The sequence below is a fragment of the Pogona vitticeps genome, chromosome 3, assembly GCF_051106095.1.
Source record: "Pogona vitticeps strain Pit_001003342236 chromosome 3, PviZW2.1, whole genome shotgun sequence".
Classification (NCBI taxonomy): domain Eukaryota; kingdom Metazoa; phylum Chordata; class Lepidosauria; order Squamata; family Agamidae; genus Pogona; species Pogona vitticeps.
The window spans coordinates 1,274,780-1,292,500 of record NC_135785.1 but is presented as its reverse complement, the minus strand read 5'-3'; the positions used below and the strand labels follow the sequence as shown (position 1 = coordinate 1,292,500).

At 48.5% G+C, this 17,721-nt stretch overlaps 1 protein-coding gene across 4 annotated transcripts in view; it reads right to left on the bottom strand.

Annotated features, from left to right (window-relative positions):
* Positions 1 to 17,721, bottom strand: part of FGF12 (fibroblast growth factor 12) — a 216,904-nt gene that overhangs the window by 50,779 nt on the left and 148,404 nt on the right. For 3 of the 4 annotated variants that reach the window (XM_072996386.2, XM_078389701.1, XM_072996385.2), the window contains exons 2-3: positions 12,258 to 12,368; positions 5,721 to 5,824 (exon numbers count right to left, since the gene is read on the bottom strand). In XM_072996386.2, coding sequence (XP_072852487.2) covers positions 5,721 to 5,824; positions 12,258 to 12,368 — 215 coding nt within the window. Of the gene's footprint in view, positions 1 to 5,720; positions 5,825 to 12,257; positions 12,369 to 12,698; positions 12,868 to 17,721 lie in introns of those variants that run through there. The other variant, XM_020806559.3, reaches the window with a different exon arrangement.

Below are 17,721 nucleotides of genomic sequence, written 5' to 3'. Positions count from 1 at the left end.
GCGTCTGCCAGCCAAAGATCCCGAGTAGCTTCCTCTCCAAGGGCTGCCGGGGACCTTCTGCAACGGGAAGACGACGGAACATTTCCCCATCAGAGACCCCCTTCCCTCAAAGCTCCTGTGTCTCAGCAGTTTTAGAAAAGGCAGCTGTGTGAGTCTGTGTTGGCATCATCAGAGAAAAAACAAAATTAGAATTAAAAAAGGAGGAGGAGGAGGAGGAGGCAAAAACGTGGTGGCACCTTAAAGACTAACTATTTTAATCTGAGCTTTCATGGACAAGCCCATTTCCTCTGGCCTAAGAGAGGTCACTAGTTTGCTCATTCCTGGTGGAGGAAAACAGGGCCGTTGTCAGAATGGGAGAGAAGATGTGCATTTTGATCCCTGGACGGTTTGTGGAGAAAGAAAACTGGTCAGCTTTTCAAGTCTCCCAAAGATTTCTTGCTCTTTGCAACCCCTTTAATTCCGCTGACTTTCTGAGATGGATATTACACGGCGCACGCACGCACGCACGCACGCACGCACACACACACACACACACACACACACACACACACAGAGAGAGAGAGAGATGCATCTCTGAAGCCAGAGGATGACAACTGGGGCTGCTCTCGGGACAGCCAGAGAGATCAGAAGGTTGCAGGGAAGAGAGAGCCCTTTCTTGAAAGGAGGGTCACATCCTTTATTTCCAGCTCTGTTTCAAGGGCCACTGTCTCTAACATACTTTCTTGGAAGTAAGTTCATAGAAATCATAAAAATCATAGAAAAGTGAAGTTGGAAGGGGCCCACAAGGCCATCCAGTCCAACCCCCTGCTCAGTGCAGGGATACCATCAAAGCATATCTGCCAGACGATTATCTTAAGTTTTTCTTGAATGCCTCCAGGGTTGGAGCGCTCACCCACTCCCGAAGTAACCGGTTCCACTGTCGTACTGCTCTGACAATTAGGAAGTTTTTCCTGAAATTCACCCAAAATCTGGCTTCCTGTTACTTGACCCCATGGTTGCGTGTCCTGGACTCTGGGATGAACGGGAACAGATCCTGCCCCTCCTCTGTTTGACTACCTTTCAAGTATTTGTAAAGTGCTATCCTATCACCCCTCTGTCTTCTTTTCTCAAGGCCAAACGTGCTCAATTCTGTCAGCCTTTCCTCACAAGGCTTGGTCTCCAGCCGCCTGATCATCATCCTTGTTGCCCTCCTCTGAACTTGTTCCAATCGGTCAGCATCCTTCTTGAAGTCTGATTTCCAGAACTGGACACAAGTCTCAAGGTGAGGCCCAACAAGTGCTGAACAGAGGTGGACTGGCACCTTGCGGGATTTGGCGACTTTACATCTGTCAATGCATCCTAAAATAGCATTTGCCTTTTTTGTAGTCTAAGTTGATTATTGATTAATTGATTGATTGGATTTTTCTATCACCCATCTAACCCAATGGTTACTCCTGTCAGTTAAACATGAATAAATAATAGCAGCATAACAAGAACATAACATAATCACTGCCAGCACAATGGAACCCGTGACTTGGAGAGGTGGCGAGCACTCGTGCGCTGGAGACCTTCAAGAGAAAATAGGGCCACTGTCTGGCAGATCTGCTTGGATTTGGATTCCTGCCTGGAGTTCCAGGGGTGGGACTGGATGGCCTTCGGAGGCCCCTTCCAGCTTCGTTAGTCTATGATTCTAACATAAAGCAAATAACAAATTAAATGAAATAATAAAATAATCGAGACATTTAAAACATGAACATTTAATTAATTTAATTAAGATACTTTAATTAAGGTAATTAAGAAGATTTAATTAATTTAATTAAGAAAATAAAATTTAATTAAGAAAATTAAATACGGTGATAAGTCAGTGAAAGACTAGTGCACTCAGGCCTTAACTTGGCACATTATGAAAGATTATAGTTTCAGCTCTTTAAAAAAAAAAAGATAATAAAGCATACACGAAAACTGTTTTTGTGGCCTTAAGTGCCCAGCAGAGGAAGATGGAACAGGATCCCTCCCCAGGATGGGAGAATCCTGCCTCTTGGGTGGCAGGTGCCTCTTCTGAAACCAGATGGGGAAGACTTTGTTCTAGGGAAACAAATCCGTTTTATTTAAACACGCACACGCACAACAAACCCATCTGAGAGCTGGAGGGCGCTTTGTGATCAAGTTGCTTTTTGTTTCAAATGGAAGTGACATTCGGCTGAGTTCCTGTTTCGTCGGGTGGGGCCGGTCCCCCCACCCCACCCTACCCTAGGAAGGTCCCAACCCCAGGCCAGCGCAGAGCAAAAGAGCAGAGGAAAATGGCAAATGGACATCTAGGCAAGAGGGCCAGCTGCCTCCAAAGTGGCGCCTTAAAAAAAAAAAAAGGCTTAAGAAGGAGCCTTCATTTATCTGCCCCCTTCCAGACCGTGCTGGCTTTGCAGAACAGCACCCCCAAACTCCCCAACAGATGTGGTGCAGAGTGGGAAAGGAGGCTGCCCTGGGTTCGTGGTGCAGGAACAGCTTCTGTTCGACACAACTGGCAGGGATAGTGAGCAAACACATCAGTGAAAGGACGCCTTGTGCCGTTTGAATGACAGACCGGGTTTTGCAGGGGAAGAGACAGTCCCAAGAAATGTCTCTCGCACGTTGTGGTACAAAACATGGATTTAGCACAAAATACAGTGCCTCTCCCGGAGGGTGGGGAGGTCCTTCTTTTTTGGGGGGGGGTTTACACAGCAGCTGAAGTCCAAGAGTAAATCTTCCTGACCTGTGGGGTTCTATTCACCCCCCAAAACAGAACACTGCTCGGGAGGATGCAGGTCAAGAAATAAAACTAACTAGAAGCCTGGTGGCCCGTATGGGTGATTTTTCCTGGACCCCTCTCCTCTCTCCCATTCCACCTTCCTCCGCCTCTTTTCTTTCTGCGACTCTTGAGAAACCCTGGCGAGCCTCCCTTGGGCTCCTGCTGGCTGGAGCCTTCCAGGAGCTTCAGTCCAACAAAGCTGTTGTGTCTCCCCGCTCTGTTCAACATAGGACGTCAGGAGAAGGGGGGCACACTGGGGAGGGCACCCCTTCACACAGCAGTGGATGCGTCCTATTTTTAAACGATCTCCAGACAAAAACAAGGCAAGCACAACAAAAAGCCCACCCCCCCCATATAAAAAGCAAGTCCGTTTGTGAGAAAGGCTTAGAGAGCCAGCTCCCCTTTCTCCTGCTGTGCTACATGATGACAGCAGCTATGAAATTAAAAGACGCCTGCTTCTTGGGAGGAAAGTGATGATAAACCTTGACAGCATCTTAAAAAGCAGATATCACCTTGCCAACAAAGGTCTGAATAGTCAAAGCTATGGTTTTTCCTGTAGTGTTGTATGGAAGTGAGAGCTGGACCATAAAGAAGGCTGACCGCCAAAGAATTGATGCTTTTGAATTGTGGTGCTGGAGGAGGCTCTTGAGAGTCCCCTGGACTGCAAGGAGAACAAACCTATCCATTTTGCAGGAAATCAACCCTGAGTGCTCCCTGGAAGGACAGATCCTGAAGCTGAGGCTCCAGTACTTTGGCCATCTCATAAGAAGAGAAGACTCCCTGAAAAAGACCCTGATGTTAGGAAAGAGTGAAGGCAAAAGGAGGAGGGGACGACAGACAACGGGATGGCTGGACAGGGTCACCGAAGTGACCAACATGAATTTGACCCAACTCCGGGAGGCAGTGGAAGACAGGAGGGCCTGGTGTGCTCTGGTCCATGGGCTCACGAAGAGTCGGACATGCTAAGCAACACCAACATTATGATCTGGAGACACTGTACGCCACCCTGAATTCTTACTGGATGAAGGGCTGTGCTTTAAATACGATAGAAATTAGTATTCCCGCTGCAGATCTTGGTAGACTGTGTACACTGTGGCACCACCCTGTTCACTTCTGGCCTGAAGGAAATCCCAGCAGATTTCCGAGAACAAGCCACTTTCTCAGTTGCAGACGTCCAGCCGTGGGAAAGACGGAGGCAAAATATGTCCAGCAAACACTTGGTGCTCTGAACGCAGGACGGGCCCGGCTTACACACCTTCACTACGGCTTTAATAAGGCAGCCATCAAGCGGAATGAAGTGAAGCGTGAACCTATTACAATTAAACGAACAACCCTATTTAATAAATCAGCTAGAATCAATTATTTATTTTAAACGAGTCCGCCAATGAACCACCTCTATGTGCCCTTTGAAAAAGCAATTGTGCTAGAAATTTGTCAAACAGGCAGCTTTTCTTAAGCGCTCTCGCTCACTCGCTCGCTCTCTTTCGTTTCTCTTCCAACCCACAGTGGATGCCAGCAAGCAAGCTTTGTTTTTAATTCGGAGACACCAGAGAACCTTCTGCCCACCTGGACACAGTGCAACCCCGTAAGTGGCATACATCATCCTACACACTTAAATTCATCCAATAAAGGCTCACAGGAGGGCGTCAAAATGGTGAAACTCCCTTTGCACTAATTAATACTCCATATCAGCCAGCAGTGCTTGCTTGGGGAAAGTGCATTTTACTCCACACTCCAGCCCCCCACCCCACCCCTGCTCAGCTGTTCTCAAGGTCACCCTCAACCCAGCAGCTAGAGGGGCCCAATTTGCACTCTTTTCTGGAAGGGTCCGTTCAGTTCTCATTTGTGCACACATTATTCCTCTGGATAATGATGAACCAATACATGAATTCAAGGCAGCTCTGCTGATTACAGAATACGGCCAATGCACCCAAGACCACTGCCTGCCCTTAAAGGTGTGGGTTATGATGAGGAAGCAAGCAGGGATCTGGCAGAGCCCAGGACTAACTTCCAGGAAAGCGTGTCCACGTAACTACTGGGGTGCATTTTCAGCAGTTTGCTTGAAGCCGAGGGAACAGGTTGGGAAAACACAAACACATGCACTGGTGACACAGGCTTGTTTCTCTCTCTCTCTCTCTCTCTCTCTCTCTCTCTCTCTCTCTCCATTTCCCTTCTTAGGCTGACTCAGAGCCCTAAATTCCCTCCTGCAAGCCATTTGGACTCAGCAGCAGCCAACACAACTGTCCAGATTTCTGGGACTTTATGACACGCCCCAGCACACACCTTGTAATTCCGCGCCATCTAAATCCAAAGAAGTTTTCCAGAAAATGCAGAAATTTCCCTTGTTTGCAACTTTTATGTCCTCTGATAAACATACTACTCAACCCAGATGTTGTTTTTCCTGTCTGCAGATCATATAACTTCTTCTTCTTAGTCTACTTGGCCCTCAGCACTTTGACTGAAACAAGTCCCCCCCCCACAAACCCTCAAAATAGATGTTACCATTTTAAGAGCAATGGGGTCAACTGGGAAGTTCTCTCACCATCCTCTATAGAATGACAGCATCTTCTGCCCCAAGGCCAATTGGGGGATGGGGCAACCCCACTTTGGCAGGATATCAGCAAGTTAAATGAAAGAAAAGCCAATGGTGCATTGGCTAGCGCCTGTGACACCACTGACACATTTCAGCATCCCAATGGCAGACTTACATCTACCCCAAAGTGTGTGGGTGACATTTTAATTTTATTCTTATGGCAGACATTGTACCTGAAGTACAAGATGAAGGGCAAGATTCATCTGGAAGCATCCAGCTTAACTGTGTAAGGTAAGTGAAGAGGGCAGAAATTGCATCAGTGGCCAAGAAGGTCTTAATGTATCTTCATTTCACTCAGAGATACTCTGCAAAACCATAAAATCCCACCAGCCCCAAAGACGTCACAAAACCGTGTGAACTTACTGAGCTGTAGAGGTACCCCTCAGCATTCATGGCCACGTAGAGGCCGGCTTTCACACCTTGGATGGCCACCACACGAAGCCCCACAGGAATCAGATTGAAGAGGGCTGGGAAGAGAGAAAAAGGGGATCAACCATGAATCGAGTGGTGCTTCAGGCATGGGGGGGGGCAGTCACCTAGTTCAGCACCCCAATACCATTCAGGCCGTACTGCCTGTTGGTGCTCTGTGCCCCTGCGCATTATGGGATTAACCTCTCTGATCCCAGCCGAATTACTCCACACAGAGGCCAGAACAGAAACAGAGGCAGGCCGGACCAAGGCAGCAAATCTGCCCACCTGGCTTTTCAGTCGGTTTGCTGTTGAGGACGAGGTCCCTTTGGAAACCACTGGAAGCCGCGTCTTCTAAGGAAACGATGCATGCAGATCGAGAGCCCTGTCTCTGCCAGTTTGCCAAGGCCCCTTTTCCTACCCCCTTATTTCTGCATCAAACAGAGGCATCCCCGGCCCACTCTCCAAGGGGCCAGGAACAGACCGGTTCAGTCATGCCACCATTCCTGCTGTCACATAGAAGGAGAAATTGGGAGGGGGAGGGAATGCTCGAGCCGAGTTCTTCCTTGTCTAAATTCATTCCACTTGTGTCATTTTAATAAACACCCATCTGATCTACATTTGCACACTCAGGGTGTGTTTTGCATGGTTTACAATGGAACTTATTTCCATGTTTTTACCGCTGTTCACCCAGGCAGCTCATTGTAGTAGAAGAAAACTAATAAGCAGGGACGTTTCCTTCTGAAAAGACCCAGGATCCTTGCGTTGCTTGAGCCTCAGTGACAGACAGATTCACAAATTTCTTTTATAAATGAATGATATGGAGATGTCTGCTCAGTTTCCACCCTTCTTTTCAAAGGAAAAAGCAAAGCGTGCTGCTTATATATCGCCCCATAATGCTTCAAGCACTCTCTGGGTAGTTTACAAGTTAATGATGCAGGCGACACATTGCCCACCCCCCCACGAGCTGGGGACTCATTTTACCGACCTCAAAGGATAGAAGGCTGAGTCAACCTTGAATCTACCTGGGATTGAACCCCGGATCGTGAGCACAGTTTTTGGCTGCAGTAACCACTGCGCCACGAGGCTCAGTTTAAAGTAATATAGGACTGGCAGTTGAACAAGGACCCGCCAACCTATTTATTTATTATTAAATTTATACCCCACACATCTAGACTGAAGTCTACTCTGGGTGGCTACCCTTCTGTTGTTGTTTAGTCGTTAAGTCATGTCCGACTCTTCGTAACCCCATGGACCAGAGCACGCCAGGCCCTCCCGTCTTCCACTGCCTCCCGGAACTGGGTCAAATTCACGTTGGTCACTTCTCAGACACTGTCCAGCCATGTCGTCCTCTTTTGCCCTCTTCTCCTCTTGCCCTCACACTTTCCCAACATCAGGGTCTTTTCCAGGGAGTCTTCTCTTCTCATGAGATGGCCAAAGTCTTGGAGCCTCAGCTTCAGGATCTGTCCTTCCAGTGAGCACTCAGGGTTGATTTCCTTCAGAACAGATAGGTTTGATCTCTTTGCAGTCCAGGGGACTCTCAAGAGCCTCCTCCAGCACCACAATTTACACCAAGCCCTCTTCAAATGCCAAAAAGTCAATAAATGCGAAGAGCCTCCCCACCCACTGCTCTTCCTCATCTTCGAGTCACCTCCGAGGAAGTGGAAAGCAATGGGAGTGCCCCAGAGGTCCGCCAGATAAAATTTAGCTTCCCCTCAGCAGTTTTGCTAGGGTCTCTCTAGCTCTGGTAGGTGATCAGAGATCAAGATATTTAAACTCTAAACAGGATTTTCCTGGATTTGCCACCAGACATGCAAAACGAAGAGAAGAGATAGATATATATAAAATAAACCTTGTTCCGACTAAACGTCCCAAAAGGACTGTATTTTGGGCAACCCTGTGGTTCCAAATAGGAGGAAATCTTCAAATTTCAAATGTATGCAATTTTTAAAGACGTTTTAGGCACTCTTTTTAAAAGCACATCATAGGTTTGGCCAGAAGGACAAGCAAACTTTGTGAAAAATGACCCTCCTTGTTCCAAGTCAGCTTTTTTAGCCCAGGCACGAACCCGTTCCCAGACCTTTCCTGCCACAGCCGGAGCCCAAGCCTAGCAATTAAACAAGTCTATTTATAAGCATTTTTGACTAGAAAAAAAAACGGAGCGCATCACCACAGATAATGAAGGTAAATGGCCGCCATCACTCACTCCCGGGCATCCATTTGTCTTGCGATGAAGGTCTGCCTCGGAGATGACCTCCCTGAAGATCAACAAAAGGAGGACCTCATGGCAGGGGCCACTTTCCGCCTTTCCCACACCTCGGTTTTCAACTCAAGGTCCCACTGAAAGCAGAAACACGAGGCCCCGGCTGTCACAAAAGGGGTTCCCAGCGCTTCCCTGGTGCTGACCACGCAGAAGGTGCTCGTCCAAGGGAGGACCGTGGTGGCAGAAAGCCCTCCACCCTGCTGATGGTAGGCCAGGCGCCGTTTCCGGGATCCGACGCTCACAGCCAGTAAGCCCTCGACGTAAATTCTTGTCTGATCACGACAGGCCCTCGTGGGGCATGAGATTCAGGTTCTTCTTTACACGAGAGGCAAGGAGGGAAATAAAACAATTTCCCCGAACCGCACTTTCATGAAGAATCTCCATCAGATCGGTCGGAGGTGCGGCTTCTTCTTCTTTCACACAACCACGGATGTTGGCTTGGCCGAAATCCATCAGCGTTCATGTATTTCTTGCTGCAACCCAATCCCTCGGATTTGCTCCCTTGGGTATTGTGCACACTGCCAGCAGACGGGGTGGCAGAGGACTTCCTTTATTTACCTCAGCTTCCTTCTCTCTTTCTTTGTATCAGAGCACTGCACATTTTAAAATTATGGATGTATAAGAAATATAGGTAAAATGAAAAACAAATTAAAATGTCAAGATTATTAGACTATCTTTGACCAGAAGTGGGTGACTTCAACAGTGTTATCCCAGCCATCGGCTAGGTCTTCTTTTGTACAGGTGGCCAGGCATAAATAGTGTGCACATTAGGTGCTGCATGGATTGAAGTTCTCCACAGTCACAGAAAATTTGTCCTATATCCAAGTAGGCCCATTTTACTTGATCCTTCTTTGATCTTTACCAGGTAGGTGGGGCTCGTCAGCCTTGGAAGGCAGCCCATCTAGAAGGAAAACTCCGACTTCAAACCTCCACTGCCTTGTGGCTATATCCACTCATGGGAAAGGCTTCAGGAGTTAACCTCGAGGCAAAATCCGGAGCTGGAGCCCCAAAGGCAGTTCGTGTCGTTCTGCCAACTCCTGCGACGTTGCTGGAACCAGTTGTATTGGCTCTTGCCTTTCCATTGGACCATTTCAGCAATGTGGAGAGGGGGGATTTGCTGCTTGGGTAACAGCCTATCCTCCATATTACTTTACCCAGGCTTCATGCTCTGGAGAGGACACTCCTCAATACAGAGCACGTTACCATAGTCTCTCGAGACTGAAGGATGCCTATGCTCTTTGATCTTCCTACCTCAGCTAGCCTTGGTATAGATCTCGTGTGATGGTCTGACTGGCTGGCGCATCCTTGTGGTTCAACGCACCGGGCTGTGGCGTCTCCTTCCAAAGGTTTGGGGCAACTAAGCCCAAATAGCAAGTCCTGAAACAGCCGGGTGAGCTGTAAGATGAAGGGAGTTGGACGAGGGAGTAAACTCTGAAGAGGGAAAGAGCCTGAACGGACTCAAGAGGAGGAGGAGGCAGGCAGGCAGGCAGGCAGGCAGGCAGGCAGGCAGGCAGGCAGGAAAGAAGGAAGGCAGGAAGGCAGGAAAGAAGGAAGGAAGGAAGGAAGGAAGGAAGGAAGGAAGGAAGGAAGGAAGGAAGGAAGGAAGGAAGGAAGGAAGGAAGGAAGGAAGGAAGGAAGGAAGGAAGGAAGGAAGGAAGGAAGGAAGGAAGGAAGGAAGGCAGGCAGGCAGGCAGGCAGGCAGGCAGGCAGGCAGGCAGGCAGGCAGGCAGGCAGGCAGGCAGGCAGGCGAGGAAGAGACGCAGGGGCGCTTCCCCCCTGCCGGCTGAAGAGTCGTTTGCTTGCTGAGGCGTCTTCCTAACCATCCCCTCAATCAGACCCTCGTCTCACACAATTTCAGGGACTTCACTGAATTAGGTGATTGTTTTAGTGCTGCTTCAGGTTTTATTGATGGACCTCACCGCAGTTTGTAATGCAAGATTATAAACTATGAACTGCCTTAAACGAATGAGTAGCAGTAAACCGATCAGGAGCTGGCAGGCAGAAATTCTCAGAACCAAGCTGGGTAGCTCAGCCTCAGGACCCAGGCGGTGGGTTTCCACAGGCTTATGGGTCGTGGAGGCACCGAGCAGAAGCAAGGAAGGCGGGAGACAGCATGGCAAAGCCAGAACACAAAGCTGAGGGAGAAGGAAGGAGCAAAGAACTAGTCTTCTCAGAGGAAAAGGAGGGTGAGGGTGAGGGAGTCCACACACACACCCCAGCACCACTCCCAGACCACAGGGCATCTCTGGGTATGTAGAGGGCATGTGCTGGACACGGGGATTGTGGGCAGGAAGGCTGCCTGGGGAGCTGAGCTCCCGGGAGGCCAGGTGCTGATCCAGAAGGACGCCTGGAACCGAGCGAGATGCGCAGGCGAGAGGCATCTCAGCACCTCAGAGATCCTGCATGCACAGCCTTGATCTACACATAGGATCTTCCACACTTGGTAAACCACAGACCCTGAAGTTTAATCCAGAGCTTGACTAAGGACCCCTCTGGCTGGCTGGTGGGGGGGGGGGGAGAGGGAGGGATTCTGGGAAGCTGTACTCCAAAAGAAGCAACTTTTGCATTTCCTGAGCAGCCCAAGTGAGGAGTACCGGGACACTCCTGCGGTAAATCTCTGCTGGTGAAGAGGCCAGGTTGAAAAGGACTACTCTGCGCATCCTCTTCCAACCTTAATTGTCGGATCCTCCTCTGGAAAATTTGCATTTTAAATGGCAATCAGGTTATTTTTAACTAGGTTTCAATAAGGAAAGCTGATCTGGCAAAAAAAGAAAACAGAAATTCAGTTTATCCTCCCGCGGGACAGTGCTGCATTTTCATGGAAAAATAAGAAGAGGGAGGAATGGAGCATGTTTTAGCCAGCTCAGGAGGTGGCCTTGTGGAAAAGGAACAGCTCAGGGCAGCAAACCTAGCCCTAACCCCAACGGTTAACCCTTTCCACCCTGGGGCTCCCTTGCAGCTCACCATGGAAGCAACCCTTCAATGAGTAAACATCACACAAGTGCCAACTCTACCTGCTCGAAACAGGTTGCCCCCAAATGGCGACCGCCAGGGACAAGCAATGGGCAAGGGTTTGGGCACCCTGCCTTTTCTTCCCAGCCACAAATACCCATCCGTGGCACACATGAACCACAGGCGGGGCACCGAGGAAAATCAGCTAAGATGAAATCATGGATGATGTTGATGACGATTTGTTTTTTAACTATAGCAGCAGAATGCTTAGCTTGAAGGACTGCCTTTTTTTCTTTATTGCCTTCATGTTCTACAGTTCTTTTAGTAAAAAAAAAAAGCACACACACGTAACACTGCAAACATTTTCTACAACATTGCTGTCGTTGTTGGTGGTGTTTCTTCCACATCATTTCTAATGCCTTTAAATCTTAATGCAAGTGAGAAATATCATAGCAGGAGGCCTGTAAACACATAACTGTCGTTGTTGGTACAAGCGAACATTTTATTATTCTTTTTCCCCCCTTCATTATTCTTTAATGATGGGAACCAGGGCTGTTTCAATAGAATAGAATTATCATCATCATCATCACCATCACCAACTTAGAACTGCAGAGCTAAGAATCACTGAGCCCAGCCCCACTCAAGGAGGCCCGGGGAGGGGGAAATCAAACCCCCAATTTCTGGCTCCGCAGAGCCAGAGACTTGAATCTTGGAATGATCGGGCAGTTCTGGCAGAGCATCCTTGCAAGGGACTGAATGGCCCACAAGAACCATCAAGGTATCCAAGGACCAAGAGTGGGAGCTTCAAGGAATGTCTGGATGAGACCCTTTCCGGGGCCAGCTGTGCTGTTCTTGGCCCTCTGCGGCCGTCCCCTTCTTGGGTCTGTACTCCCTACCCCAGCCTTCCCCACTTGCGCTCGGGAGAGCTCTGGCTTCCCTTCCCTTTCTCGGAAAGAGCTCAAAACTGTTCTTTGGTTCGGGGAATGTTTTCCTCCTTCTACCCCCAGGCAGCAGCAGCTGCCACCTGGGGTGGGAAGATGTACGTGTGGGTGTTTGTGTGTGTGTGTAGGCTGGGAGCGAGAAGAAGGAGGACACAGAACCTTCTTTAGAGGGGAAATACCAACACAGGAGCACCCAGGGCAGGAGACAGCTGTCTTCGCTAGGAACTGAATGCTCCCCATACGGGGGCCACCATCAAAGTGGGGTGTCTGTGCCATAGGGCGAGAGGAGGCAGCGAAGGTGGTCAACCATCAGGAGACGGGAAGAGGGACACTCACTGTAGTCACTGTTTTCATCTTTGGTCCCATCGATCGCCCCATCTGGGAGCATCTGTAGGAAATACCCCTGCTGGCTGAATAATCTTGTCACGATGCCTTTCAGCTGAGGTTCTGCAAAAAAAGGAGAGAAGGAGAAAAAAGGGGGGCTAAGTATGACCGGATGAGTCTTTCTAGCCCACGGTCTGCTCCAGAAACTCCCCTCCCCTCCAGACCTTGCATCAAAGGGCCTTCTTTGGACCACAGCAGCCAGGATCCAACCCCCCAAACCCAGCACAGAGGTGGCTGGCTGCGCTCTACTGATTTTGTCACACCAAGATGACAAAGAAAGTGAGTGAAGGACCAGCAGGTGGAACAGACGGGAGGAGGCAGGATCCCCGGGAATCAGAAGCAGATTTAGCATCTCCCAAACATCTCCCATAGATGTGAATGGCTCCCACTCACCCTGTGGGGCAAAAGAGACCGTTGCAGTCATCAGAAAGCATCGCTGTAGAGGCGGAGCATGGCCTCTGCCTGAGGGACAGACGGCACGGAGTGATAAGCTCCCACTGGGACCAGCAGGGGCTGGTGACCCCCGTCAATTGCAGGCAGTGGAGGCCGGCTGTCTTGAGTCTGAGTGCACACTTTACAGGAGTTATCCCGAGCGCTGCACTCTTAAGGCCAATTAGACTCAGCACCTCGGAGAGCTCCTTCCGATTCTGAACGCTCTGGCTGAAGACCAGAGTCCCCAGCTGCCGCTGGCTGGCATCCAGGCTGGCCTTGACACTTGTCTGGGGTGGGCAGAAGACCAGCTGGCTCTGGGCTTGGCAGGGGGGCACTGAGAGCAAAGGGTGGGAGTCATGCCTGCTCTCCCTCCCCACTCCCGCCCACCCTAAAATTTCCCAGGGTGGTGGTGTGTGTGGCAAACGAGGGAGGCTATGATGAGGCTTCAGCTAAGAACTCCGCGATTCACAGCAATCTGCCTTCACCATTGGTAACGCTCGCATACATTGAATGGTGGATCCCAAACAGCTCAGGGGCAGCAACAATGCAGAGCCAAGATGGAAAATCTCCAGCCAGAGCTGTGCTCTTTCCTTGATGCCCTGGAAAGCTAACCCAACGAAACTCTGGACCTGCTGTGGATCAATACACAGTTAAGACCTGGCTCTGCGGCATGGATGGGCTCAAGTCCCACCCGCCCAACACAGGGTCCAAAGCGGACGTCAGCACATGAGCACATACCAGTCTCCAGTATATGCCACCATTGAGGGAAAAGTCCATAAGAGGCATCTCCCCAACGTTCTGCACACATACGCTCCAGGAACTACGAGAGATTATTTTTGCAATAAAAAAGTGAAAGGGCTCACTCAGAACAAAAGCTTGTGGCCAGAGAAAGGCTACAGAATGAGCTTGAGCGGCTTGGGACGCAGCCCGCCGTGCTCTTGAGTCGCTCTCCCTCATTTCAATGGGAGAAGCTTCCCACGGGCTGCGCATCCTTTGCTCTCGGGAGCAGAGGAGCCGTCCCCATTAAAAAAACCCATTAAAAGACAGCACCACCCTAAATGCACACCAGATTTCAGAAGCTAAGAAGGGTCAGACCTGTTAAGTCCTTGGATGGGAGACCACCAGGGAATTGCTTGGGATCAGTGGCGGTGGCGGTGGGGGGCTTCTAAAATCACGAGATCACCCCGAACACAGCAACCTCATTTCATTTCAGCAGCTAGACATGACTTGGCTTGGTTAGGAAAGAAAGTGAGATACAAGGATGGAAGGAAGGAAGGAAGGAAGGAAGGAAGGAAGGAAGGAAGGAAGGAAGGAAGGAAGGAAGGAAGGAAGGAAGGAAGGAAGGAAGGAAGGAAGGAAGGAAGGAAGGAAGGAAGGAGACACCAAATCCCTGAACTCAGCAGGGGGCAGCTTCCTCCCTTGCAAAGATGATAGTCATGAGGATGATGTTTTCTATCAGGCAAAGTGCTCCAGATTTTCTTGCTTGGCAACTCCCACTGGCCACCGCCAGCACAGTCAAAAGTAGAGAATGGCAGGCGGAGTGGGGGGGAGGGGACAGCTCTTCTTTATATAATAAGGCCTCATATATTCTCTGTGTGGGCGATGGACATGAATGTGGAATTTCTATTGCATTTTTTTCAATGCCGTAACTGTGTGTTCAGTTGTTGAACACTGCCAAGAGGATTCTGTCAAAAGGAAGTGAATACATGTATTTTTATTGGTTCTAGTATTTTCAGCAGGTTGCACATCCTTTTTTTAAAAAAAAAGACAAGACAGAGAGAAAATAACTGCAAAGCATTTACAAATATTTGCATTTAAAAAGTGGGGAGGTTTAATTGAGTTAATTTGGCCCTGACTAATGCAAAAATAATGAAGGGGCACAGGTGGCAGGAGAAGACAGCTATGCTGGAAAAGGTTCCAACTCTGAATGTCACTCCAACATTTATCACACAGACTCCAAAAGAAGCCAGAAGCGCCATCTTTCCTAGTATCCAAATAAACCAGTTGGGATGCGTGGAAAAGCCTTAGAAGTACGTTCTGTATCATTTTTTGTAAATCTGTTGAAGAGCATATTTAGCTGAAGAGGCACAAAATAACCACACGTATAAATAAAGCCAAACTCTTGCCACTCCGGGCAGGGAGAGAAGGGTCCCCCCAGCCCCAAATTCAGCCTGCCCTGGGCTGTGCCGCTCATATGGTTGGGAAGGCCAGCTGTTTAACTGTGTTGTCTCTACTCCATCTGCAGAATCTACAGTTGCATCACACAATATTGGTGCCTTTTGTTGTTGTTACTTGCAATCCTTCTGGAGTGGAGGGAAAGTGCTCGACTAGATGAGTACAGTTCATCTTAGTTCAAAAGCAAACCGGGAAAAAAATATATATATACAGAGACATGGTGGCACCTCAAAGACTAATTGCTGTATTTTGATGTAAGCTTTCAGGGACAAAGAAGTGGACACATGTGGCTGAGTACGTGGACTTCTCCAAGAGAGATCAGACTAAAATACAGCAGTTAGTTTTTAAGCTACCGCCATGTCTTGATCTTCCATATTTTTCTTTTGTTTTTGCCTGAGACGCTACTGCAGAATAACACAGCTGCCTTTTCTAAAACTACAATTAGGAAGCATCTGAAACACACGGAACGTACAGAGAGAGGAGGTGGAAGACTAACAAGATGAAGCAGTGGAGGAGAAAGCGGAGGAGAGGACAAGCATCAGGGAGGAAGCATCACATGGAAAAGAGTCACCGTTAGGCGCTCAAGAAGGAGAAGACACGCTTCCCCAGTGGGACTGCAAAACCCCTTTCAGATTCTGGAAGAGGAGTCGGGCAGAGAGTCTGCAGAGAAGAGTCCACCGGAGGAGCCAGGAAGGGGTTAATGTCAGCCAGACACGGTCAGGGAACCCACCCCCTACAAAAAGTGGAAGAGAAAAGTTGGGGTCGTAGGAGACGCCCTACGGTGAGGGACTGAAATGGAAACATGCTGGGAAGATCCAGGGACCCGCCAGGAAGGCTGTCTCCCTGGAGGAGAGAGGAGGGATGTGGCAGAAGGCCTGCCACCCCTCATAAAACCCACAGAGGCATCTCCCTTTCCTCTCATCCACATGGGAACAAAAGGCACAGCCACAAGGAAGTGTCAGACTTGGAAGCCAAGCTTCCGGGAAGATGGACTGCTGAGGAATGGATGGGTTGCGCCTCACGAGGACTGGGAACAAGGTGTTTGGCGCAGCATGGAGAGCGTCCTCCGGAAGGCTTTACACTGAATTGGAAGGAGGAAGGGAGACGCAAGCACAGAGGTCAAGAGAGAGGAAGGCTTATATACCCAAAGAGGAACAGACTGAGCACCTCTAATGAGGCCCAATAATAATCTCCCCCCAAAAAATGTGGGAAGGAAAGCAGGTCACAAACCACACCGTCTCTGGTGTCTATACACAAACGCCAGGAGCACAGGAGACAAAAAAACAAGAACGGGGAATCCTCGTTCAGGAGGGCAAATATGACCTGATGGGGAATAACTGAAACTTGGTGAGATGATGCCCATGATGGGAATACTGCTATTAAAGGATACAAATTGTTCAAAAAGAGCAGAAAGAACAGAAAGGGAGGTGGAGCTGTACTATATGTCAAAAATACATATTCCCGCACAGAAATACGTATTGCAATTTTCTCCTACAAAATGTGGAGAAAGAAACTAGAGGAACAGCTGTCCCAGGATTTGATCTTGACCGATCGAGATGACTTGGTGGAAGGAGTGGCAGCAAGAGGAACTCTATGGGGAAGTGACCACGTTGCACATTTCTTGAGTTCACAGGAAACCAAAGCAGAGTGCGGCCACAGGCATACGCTGGGCTTTAGGAAAGCCGATTTTAATAAACTCGAGAACATGGATAGGAAAGGAAATCCTAAGAGGAAAAGGAGTTCAAGATGAGTGTTCAAAAGGAGTGTTCAAGATGAGTGTTCAAAAGGAAATTCAAAACGCAGTGATAAATAAGAACAAGGGGAAAAAATGGAAGACAGCAAAAAAGAGCAATGTGGCTTCACAAAAAGCTCAGAGAGGACCTGGAAACAAAACAAAACAATGTATAGAAAGTGGAAAGAAGGCTGGGGCACAAAGGAAGAACACGTGCAAGTAGCAAAGAATTGCAGTGATGGCATTAGGAGGGCAAACGCTGAGAATGAGCTGAGGTTAAATAGAGACACTAAAAGCAACAAAAAAACATTCTATTTTTTTAAAAAAGTTATTAATTAAAGAAAAACAATAAGAACAATACTAACATAAAATGTGTACACATATATGCAGTAATACAAACATTTCCCCCCTGTGCCACCATCACCCTCAGGACCAGATAAGAAAATATTTCCTTTTCATCTCTTTTCACCCCATTCCACTTCAAAAATACACTGATTCTTCTGCTGGCTCAAAAAAAAAAAAAAAAGCATTCTTCAGGTACATGTGTAGCAAAAGACAGAGAAAAGAAACAGGGGTTCAGCGAGGATCTGAAAATGATACCATGCTACGAAGAAAGGGCAAAGGTGTTCAATTCCTACTTTAGGAATTTCTTTCCCAAAAAGACAGGCTATGAACCTCCAGACTAATGTGAAGTAGAAGTGGACGGGATAAGACTGCAGCCTGAGATTGATAAGCAGTCAAGGAATGCCTTACTATTTTAAATGTTCAAATCTCCAGGACCAGATGGACTGCATCCAAGAATACTGAAGAACTGCTCAAAGACCACTGTCCATCATTTTCGTGGAATCATGGGAAATGGGTGAGGTGTCAGATGACTAGAGGAGGGCTAATGCTGTCCTTATCTACAAAAAGAGCAAAACGGAGGAACCTGGGAACTAGTCAGCCTGATAATCCCAGGCAAAATTCTGGAACAGATCGTAAAGCGGTCATCGTGCAAGCACCTAGAAAACAATGCAGTAATAGCTAGAAGCCAACATGGATTTGTCACGAACAAATCCTGCCAGACTACTCTGTTCT